The sequence below is a fragment of the Chelonoidis abingdonii genome, chromosome 3 (genome assembly GCF_003597395.2).
Source record: "Chelonoidis abingdonii isolate Lonesome George chromosome 3, CheloAbing_2.0, whole genome shotgun sequence".
NCBI classification, from domain to species: domain Eukaryota; kingdom Metazoa; phylum Chordata; order Testudines; family Testudinidae; genus Chelonoidis; species Chelonoidis abingdonii.
In genome coordinates this window covers 63,330,391-63,340,519 of record NC_133771.1, presented here as the reverse complement: position 1 = coordinate 63,340,519, position 10,129 = coordinate 63,330,391, and the positions used below count along the sequence as shown (strand labels likewise).

The 10,129-nt window shown below is 38.1% G+C and overlaps 1 protein-coding gene across 1 annotated transcript in view; it reads right to left on the bottom strand.

The window, feature by feature from the left end:
- The window catches only part of MEI4 (meiotic double-stranded break formation protein 4), a 144,208-nt gene that overhangs the window by 65,004 nt on the left and 69,075 nt on the right, over positions 1-10,129 (bottom strand). The window contains exon 4 of the mRNA XM_075063472.1: positions 8,110-8,241. Within this exon, the coding sequence (XP_074919573.1) occupies positions 8,110-8,241 (132 nt within the window). The remainder of the gene's footprint in view (positions 1-8,109; positions 8,242-10,129) is intronic.

The following is a 10,129-nucleotide window of genomic DNA, read 5'->3' as shown; positions in this document are numbered from 1 at the left end:
CCAAACTTCCCTCCACCCAGAGTTGAAAGTATCTTGTCTCCTGATTGGTCCTCTGGTCAGGTGTTGTTTGTTAACCCTTTCCAGGTGAAAGAGACATTAACCCTTAGCTATCTGTTTATGACAGAGGTATATCTCCAGCTTTTGCCAGGGCATCAGTGGGCTCAGCACACTGCTCATTTCCCAGCCTTCAGCCCCCTCTGGCGCGGCTTACTGGCCCAGAGAAGTTTGTAGGTGATTTCCCCCCCTGCCCCCCAAATTCCTTCCCATCTTCTGTTTCTGAAGCTTAATCTACCTCCACAACTCACTAGGGAACTCTTAGAACTTCTCCTTCCTGCAGGGGCACCTCCTCCCTGAACCTCTTAACCCAGTTCTGGTCATCTTCTGACATCTCTTCCTCTGCTCACCGGGTTCTGAACACTCCCACCTTTGGGCTCTCTCCCATTTTGTAACTCCAGTGAGGAGCCCCACCCTCCTTCTTATAGCAAACTAGGCCTCATCTGAACTGGAACAAGAGGGTTGTGCCTGGTTTCAGTTAAGGACCAGCTACCTTGTCAACTTTTGTTGTTGTGGGTTTGGTTTTGGTCTCCTGCTTCTTGGATCCTGAACAGTTTTGTAAGCTTGAAAGCATGTCTTTCATCAACAGAAGTTGACCCAGTAAAAGATATTAACTTAACCACCTTGTCTCTACAATACCCTTGGACCAACACAACTACACCACCACCTGTCCAACTGGATATTTAGTATCTCACTGACATGCATAGCTCTCAGAAAGTGTGGTTCCCCACCCACTGAAATAATTAATCTCTTTGTTTATTTCAGTAAGAAACTATTGCCATCTGAATGATATTACAATGACATGACTACCCGATAGATAGTGTAGAAGAGCAAGCAGAAGAATATGAGATATTCTCAGTTCCACTAAACACATGGTACTTACGCTTCCCTTTTTTCAAACTTTCCTTGTTACTCCACAAATACTTGTTCCAAGTGATTTCTCAGTCTAACAGAATGTATTTGATGCAATAGCCTCTGCATGTGATCTATACTAGAACATGAATCTCTGCAGCAATTTTATCCTTTCTGTTTGCCCTGGTCCCAATTCAGCAGACCATCTCTATTTAACAAAGCATGACCTTAAGTGCTTTGCTGAATATGAGAGAGACATCTGAGTGAGGTAATATCTGTTCTTGGATCAACTTTAGTTGGTGAGAGAGAGAAGCTTTTGAACTTACTATGGACAGACTTCAGCAGCTGCTTAAATACTCTGCAGAACTGGGGCATAAGTTAACAAATGAATCACTGTGAATGGAACTTGAAGGTATGTTATAATTCTATATTTTCCACCAGATAGGTAATAGGAATTTCTCATGTAGCTTTGCATAGGTTAAGATATCATATAATGTTTTTGTACACTTAACTCTTACTTAAGTCTATGATAGCTTTCCATACAGAAGGTCTGCAGAATCAGGTCTTTACTAACAGAACTATGTGCTTACATGTATATTTCTGGCAGTCTTCCAAAGTAGTGGTAGTTTTCATAGTGTGTGTGTGTGTGTGTGCGCGCGCATTCACACACATTATATATATAAAAAGATATAAAAAAGTATTTGTTAGCTTGAAAATTAGCATTTCAAAAAATGTCACTAAAAATGCCTAAAATAAATATTTTACATGTGAAGAAGATATGGACAGCAACTATGCCTATTTGGAAAAACAATGTATACAACTTATTTATTGTGCAAAAATGTTACTAATCTAACTACTCAGTAGGAATAATTAAACAAGAGCCTAAACAGCTTTTTAATAGCTTACATCATGTCTGGCCCACACCTGTTCTCAAAAGTTAGGTAAGACATCCTAGTGAGGTAAAACCTAGTATTATCAAAAAAGGTCTCACCAATTAAGTTCAAACTTATTTTCTATTTAACAGTTCTTTAAAAAAATGAAAATCTGAAAGGCTGGCAAGTTAGAAACATTCTTTCAATCAATACGTGCTTTCCATTTCTGATCCTCTGTCTCTGAAGCGATTATGAGGCATTGCCAAGGAAAATGTGCTACATAAGCACTCTGATTGAAGGAATAATCTACATTCTATAATACAGTTCTGGAGCCATAAATTCCATCTGCTCTAAAGAGTAAATAATATTAAGCTACTCTGATTTTTATTTTTATTTTTATTTTCTTTTGGTAAAAAAAAAAAAAAAGACAAGACAAGACAAGACACTCCTGTTCCTGCAAGATAGGTGTGATGTAAGGCTCTTACAATCAGTTACAATTATTAATTATACAGCACATAGGTGGGCATGCTGTTTTACAGTCAAAGACAACAAGCCATATGCCACAGAAGTAACAATCAAAGAGGCCTAATTCTGTTTACATTAATATATGTACCTAAATAGAAAACAAACGGGATATACAAAACCCACACTGGGACGGAAGGAGTTAAAGGACAGTATTGGGCCCAGCTAGCCTCATCCCTCCAATCTTGCAGAGGGTGCTCCAACTGGAGACAGGGTTGAAAAGCTCAGAAGGCTGGAGAGGAGTACATACCTACTCTGAAGGCACCTGCCAAATGAGGCTAGTGATGGCTCCCTGATGTAATGCGCTGTAATAAGCTGATGTAATACGCTGAGTCCGGCTGGGGCTGACTGTTTGGTTTCCTTTTTTTTAACTGGTACCAGAAGAGGAGAAAAGTGGTAGGAAGTAACTCCAGGAGGGTAACTCTAATCCTGTTATCCTTCCTAGGGCCCTGGGTTAGAGGCTGGTGAAGCAGGTGGCCCTAGGCTCCCCTACCACTGCCCCACAAGTGAGTGGATGTTAACCAGTAGGCCTCCCAGCCCACCGAAGACCCTATTAAACTGTCATTCAGCAAAGCATTTAAGTATGTGCTTAACTTTAAGCATATGATTAAAAACTTTACAGAACCAGGACCAATGTGAGTAAAGTCACTCACTTGCTTCAGAGTTTGCAGCACTGGGCCCTTTAATTATATATAATCCAATACACAATGACTGAACTAAAACTAGGAAAAAGATGGTATTCTGAGGATGAAAGTCAGTAAAAATTTAAAAGTGGTTTATTGCTATATAAACATCTTTGCTGGTTTTATTTTATATATTAAAATATGGAGGAGGCGTTATAAAATGTTAGGCAAACCTTCATTATTCATACATTTCTCTTTCATTTGTGGCCTCTAAGACCACAGGATTTAACTATTCAGGAGGTTTCTAAAAGATCAGTATAACAATTTCAGGTAACAATTACTACTTCCTTCTTGTTTCATTTAATTTGATCCATTCTCCTACACAAAATCTATTTTTTAGTCAATAAAATTCAAGTTCAACATACAGCTTTGAAAAGCTGTGAGATGTAGAGACATAGGTATAGGCTCATCTGACACAGCTCCATTCTTTTTAGATCTTTTGGAATTCTTAAGTCAAAACCTGTCACACACTATAAACCTAGTTGGATCATAACTAAGATTCAGATTCTCAATTTTGTTCTGTTTAAACAGGATATCTGAAATGCCTATTGGAGCCTGATCCTGCAATCAAGCAAGATGTTCCACGTGGGGAATTGTTAGTTAAATTGGAAAAGATGGGGATGAATATGAAAATTGTAAGGTGGATAAGGAACTGGTTAAAGGGGAGACTCCAGCGGGTCGTACTGAAGGGTGAATTGTCAGGCTGGAAGGAGGTTACTAGCGGAGTCCCTCAAGGATCGGTTTTGGGACCGATCTTATTTAACCTTTTTGTTACTGACCTTGGCACAAAGAGCGGGAATGTGCTAATAAAGTTTGCGGATGACACGAAGCTGGGGGGTATTGCTAACACGGAGAAGGACCGGGATACTATTCAGGAAGATCTGGACCACCTTGTAAACTGGAGTAATAGTAATAGGATGAAATATAATAGTGAAAAGTGCAAGGTCATGCACTTAGGGATTAATAATAAGAATTTTAGATATACGTTGGGGACGCATCAGTTGGAAGCGACAGAGGAGGAGAAGGACCTTGGGGTATTGGTTGATAGCAGGATGACTATGAGCCGCCAATGTGATATGGCTGTTAAAAAAGCAAATGCGGTTTTAGGATGCATCAGGCGAGGTATTTCCAGCAAGAAGAAGGAGGTGTTAGTACCGTTATATAAGGCGCTGGTGAGACCCCACCTGGAATATTGTGTGCAGTTCTGGTGTCCCATGTTTAAGAAGGATGAATTCAAACTGGAACAGGTTCAGAGACGGGCTACTAGGATGATCCGAGGAATGGAAAACCTGCCTTATGAAAGGAGACTCAAAGAGCTTGGCTTGTTTAGCCTGGCCAAAAGAAGGCTCCGGGGGGATATGCTTGCTCTATATAAATATATCAGGGGGATTAACGTTAGGGAGGGAGAGGAATTATTTAAGTTTAGTACTAATGTAGGCACGAGGACGAATGGGTACAAACTGGATATTAGGAAGTTTAGACTTGAAATTAGACGAAGGTTTCTAACCATTAGGGGAGTGAAGTTCTGGAACAGCCTTCCGAGGGAAGTAGTGGGGGCAAAAGACTTATCTGGCTTTAAGACTAAGCTTGATAAGTATATGGAGGGGATGTTATGATGGGATAGTTTAATTTGGGCAATTGATCTTGGATTATCGGCAGATAAGTCTGCTCAATGGTCTGTGAGGGGATGTTGGATGGGATGGGAACTGAGTTACTGCAGAGAATTCTTTCTTGGGTGCTGGCTGGTGAGTCTTGCCCACATGCTCAGGGTTTAGCTGATCGCCATATTTGGGGTCGGGAAGGAATTTTCCTCCAGGGCAGATTGGCAGAGGCCCTGGAGGTTTTTCGCCTTCCTCTGCAGCGTGGGGCACGGGTCGCTTGCTGGTGGAATCTCTGCAGCTTGAGGTCTTCAAACCACAATTTGAAGACTTCAATAACTCGGACATAGGTTAGGGGTTGTATAGAAGTGGATGGGTAGGGTTCTGTGGCCTGCTTTGTGCAGGAGGTCAGACTAGATGATCATATTGGTCCCTTCTGACCTATGAGTCTATGAGTCCTCTGAAGTTAATAATAGTTTTGACGAATGAAGCAGGATCTGGCCATTTGTCAGTTAGTGACATTTGGTAGAGAGTATCATCTTTCTGCAAACTGTAATTTAAATGTTTATGGAGGAAGATTTTTAACATGAATTCTGTACATTTGAAAATGATTTTATATTTTTACTTTGGGCAGAACAGCATACAGGATTTATATGAACTATTTTAATTCTTTTCTGAACTGTGATACTTTCGTTAAACATAATTTCCCAGAATAGTTATTACATGTAGGAAAAATATATACTTGTATTTATAAGTGATTATAGGGACATTTTATTGAAATGCTGCTAATTGTGCACATTTGAGGCTATTTTTGTGATCATTTTTCAGAATCAGCAATTATACAGAAAAAATTAAAATACACAATTTATAAATTAATATTGAAAATAACTTTCATATGTAAGTAAATAGAATGAAATTTTAGTTCAGTGGGACAAGATCAAAGCTGATACCATTTTCATTCAGAATTCTGGTTTAATAAGACAAGCACAGAAATTATCCTACAATTTATTGTACTGGCTATTATGTAGAAAATTATTTATGGATTAAAGTATTAACTCTTCTACATTTACAATGAATTTAGTAGTGCAATATTCTCAAACCACATCATGGCTTTACAGAACACCACTAACTGTATTTGTCATTGGAAAATCTACCTCTACATTACACAAATAAAAAGTATAATTTAAGGTTAAAAGCCATGGCATATTAATTTAGCCCTATGTTTATCATCTGCAAAATACACAATTTATGAACTCTCGTGCATAATCTCTTCATCAAACATAGAATTCTTTCCAACTAAGTCTTTCTTACAACGCAGAATAGCAACACACACTAGAATTCTGCATGGCAAAATGAAATGAACTATCATATTTTTTGAGCTCAGCACAGTCTTCCCAATAACCCAACAGAATCCTGACATCGACATAAAGCATAATGGATGATGCAACAAACTTGATATATGCTGCGTCAGCACTGGTGACAGCAATGTGTTGAAATAATGGGTGCATAATCTTGTGATTTTTACACAGGTGAGATTTAATCATGCCAGAATATGTTGTTTAATTTTTAAAAATTCATTTTTTTAATTACATATATCTATTTTTAAATGAAATGTACAGATTTTTGTTCAATTTCTTAGATATTATCAAGAATAGCAGCATGTCACCAACGCTTTACTATAATGCAGGAAAATCTTATCCCTTCTTTTTCCTTTCATTCAAGCTTTGCTGATCCTTATAAAGAATTTAGTTTGGAAATGCTATTTCTTTGTAATCTCATGTTGGTAATTACCTACCTGTTTTTGAGTAGCCAAAACGTATGTTCCACATAATATCATAATTAATACAAAAGTAGTTCAACAAATGTATCACTCAAACTGAGCATAATGAAAAAAGCACCACAATTAAGGTTGTTTTGTGGAATATTTAATGTTGAAGAGAGAGGTGTTTATACATTTGTAATAGAAATAAATGACGTGGAACTGGATTAGAATATTTTTCTATATGACTTTAATGAGTCATTTAGATACTTTTCAATACCTTGGGCTTTCCTTTTTCTCCAGATATTATTTTTTGTTATGTGTCTTTTGTTTGTAGAACTTTCCAGAGCAGTGTACAAGGGAGCCATACTCTAAGAGGAGTTTAGGGGTCACTAGGAATACAGTGGAGTGTCTGTGTTTCTGCATGCAGCTACAATAATGCCTTGGGATCTACTGGATTTCCCTGATCTCACATCTGTTAATCAGATACTAATAGTATATATATTTTCCCTGGAGGTAATTTTTTTTAAATACTTGTTTCGTACTTGAAAAAGTACACTTAGCCCAAGTATACAATCATTCTATTTCAAAATACAGCCAGCACAAGAAATCTTAAATTAATCTCCTATGAAATGAGTCCTGCCCAAGCCACAACCTCCATTCCATTCTGCTCTCCATATCTCATTCATTGCAATAATCTAATCTTGTGTTAACAAGGGAAGGAGTAAGGGCAATTAGCCTCATATAAATATTTTTATAGCTAGATATCCAAGGCAAAAGCCATCTCTGAAAGGAAAGAATGTAGCTTCCCTGTCTGCCAGATCATGATAAGCACATAGCTCCCTGGGTATCCAAAAAACTCCCCAGGTTGCATGTCTGCATATCCCAGCATTCAGGGATGCTGATACAATGTTTGCCATCTCTTTCAGTTGTTTCTCAAATCCTGTAAACATCATCTCAATCTTGTTTTAACTACTTGCTCTACAGCTAACAGTGCACATCTATAACAGTGCACATCTATAACTTCTGTTAGTCAATTATGAAACTGCTCCACTGCACCAGCAGGGACAGAAAAGAGATATAAAATTCAGCGTTAACATTTTGAAGGCTTCTCAAGACATTCTTCCTCAGTAACCCTCTACAAGCCCCATGCATACACTTAACAGAAAGGATAAAAAGACGGAATCTGTGGGACAACATACAAAAACAACAGTCACAGATAAACAATTACCCTTCCGGATCACTCAGAAATAAAGCCACTCAAGAACAACCCAGTCAGCTTTAATGAGGGTCAGCAAACAGATAATACCTTGTGCTCAGTGGTATCAACCTGATCGATCTAAAAATGAATTCCTGACCTCCATGAATCACTAGCAAAGGATCAACCACAACCACCACCAGTGCAGTTTCTAAAGCATAACCAGACCAAAACAGGTGTCAAATAGATCAGAGATATATTGCGCATGTATTTGAATTTAAGATATTTTGAGACTTGGTCCTAGTTTGGAAATTTCTTCAATTTGCTGATCTTTCACTTAAGAAAATCACACATAATTTTTGTAGAAAGAAAAATTTACCTTTCAAAAATAGCTGAAGCTTGGTACAAGATATAAATTTAAATCTGAAAGTCAACAACTTCTGTGGATCTTTTTGTTATTTTAAATTAAGAGATTGAAACAGAGCTCTAGTGTCAAAAAGTTGTACCATTTAAATAAGTATTATGGTTTACTTTGCTTCACGACAATATAAAATTTTCAACAGAACAGTACCTGGTGGGCTTGTTGCAACTCATCCACAAATTGATTTACTTCAGATAACAGCAGAGATATTATAGACTTCCTTAATTTGTTGCACCTTCCCAGCAAAACAAGAGTGTGGGACACGAGATACTGCACCTGAAACTGAATATAAGTATCTGTAAGTGCCATCTTTTCAACATCTGTCCAAACCCCTACTTTGTATGATCTTTTTACTTATATATACATATGCATACACTTTTAAATTAAAAAATAAATATGTAAAAAGGAAGACATGGAAAAATGAAGATACATTCAAAATTTACTTCTGACAACTCAAAACTACATCACACACACACACAGAGTAAGATTTTAAATATGAGGATCTTGGTGTCTTTTAGAAACGGATGGGTGCTAGTGTGCCCAGGCTCCCCCACCTCCCTAGCACCCAATCAATGTACTCAACTTTCTCACATTTAGAATCTCACTCTGGCTGTCTCAACAGGTTTGTGTGCTGTCCGTTAGGATACTGTAAGATCCTGTGAGCAGAGTCATGTCTTCAATACCTTATATAGTGCAAAGCACACTATCACCAACATAATCAGTGGCAGAATGTTCAGAACAGGTTGCTGACAAATCAGTATAAAAATATTGTGTGGGGACAGGAACAAATTAGTTCACTATGGGCAGAAAATAGTAATTTGCATTTCTAATCACACTTTCCATCTCAGGTTCTCAAACTCCATTACAAACATTAATGTAATTAGCCTTTACTTCCCTGTAAGTTAGTATTTAAGATTTTATAGAAGAGGAAACAAGAGGTACAGAGCTTAAGATCCTACCAGAAAGTGTGGCAGAGCAAAGAAGAAAACTCAGCCCTCTCAATTCACCTCTTGTTCCTTAAACACAAAGCCATGCAGGACATATCCTCACTAAACCCAAAAATTGCTATGTGGCCTCTGTGCATATCAAAAGTATACATAAATCACATTAATTTTACTGCCTTACACCAGACAACATAATGTAGGAACGAATTCTTATAAAACCTTCAGAAATGGATGGTCATGAAGGAAACAATGAACTTTCACTTAGTAGAAGGAAAAAAAATTATGGAAGTAGAAGAGAATGGAACATACAGTTCACCTCAGCATATTTTGACAAAACAGATTCACAGAAACAAGTGAAGGAACAATAGCATTTAGAGCACCTAACCAAGATTGAGATCCCATTGTGTTAGGCACTGTGCAAAACAGTATATGACAGTCCCTTTCTTAAAGAAAAAGCACTCGCAGTCTAAATAGACATGACAGACACATAGTAAGGGGAAAGAAATAGACACATGCAAACAGAGTGATGGTTCACAACCAGCATATGAGTGACATAATTGTTTGTTTGGTTTACATATCAATTTCGAGGGTTGTTATTCTTCATTTTATGACATTCAACCAATTATAGGACAAAGGCAGTTAAGGAAGGGAATTAACTAAAAAGGAACAACCCAGGAATGGCGAGAGGACAATGAGGGGAGGGAGGCAACAGTGTTAGGGGAGGAAAGGAAGGAAGGATGGAGTGAAGAGACAGAGAGGAGCAGGAGAGAGATAGCAGCTCCAGCCAGTCAGCCAGAGCCCACCAGAGCTGCAATGAAGCAATCAGTCAAATTGGAAGTAAATACCATCCGGTTTTCTACCTTGGTCTGCCCTACGCCACTTGAACAAGTTGTGCACATACATTATCGTTCATTCTACCCCTCCTAATAGCCATAGTAAATGGGGGTAGCCATAGATTTAATCCCCACGTGCTGCTTTTTTGTTTGTTTTTTGTTAGTTTTATGTATATTTGCAGTTTTCAAACATGACAAACAGATTCTCATCTGTATATTTCCAGATCCAACAAAACCTGGTTGTCATAAACAACAGAATCTCAGAGTTAAGACCACCAGAGTTACAAACTGACCAGTCAACCACACATCTCAGTTGGAACTAGTAGTATGCAATCAGGCAGTAGCAGAGACCCCCCATCCCAAAAAAGCAAATACAATACAGTACTGTGTTAA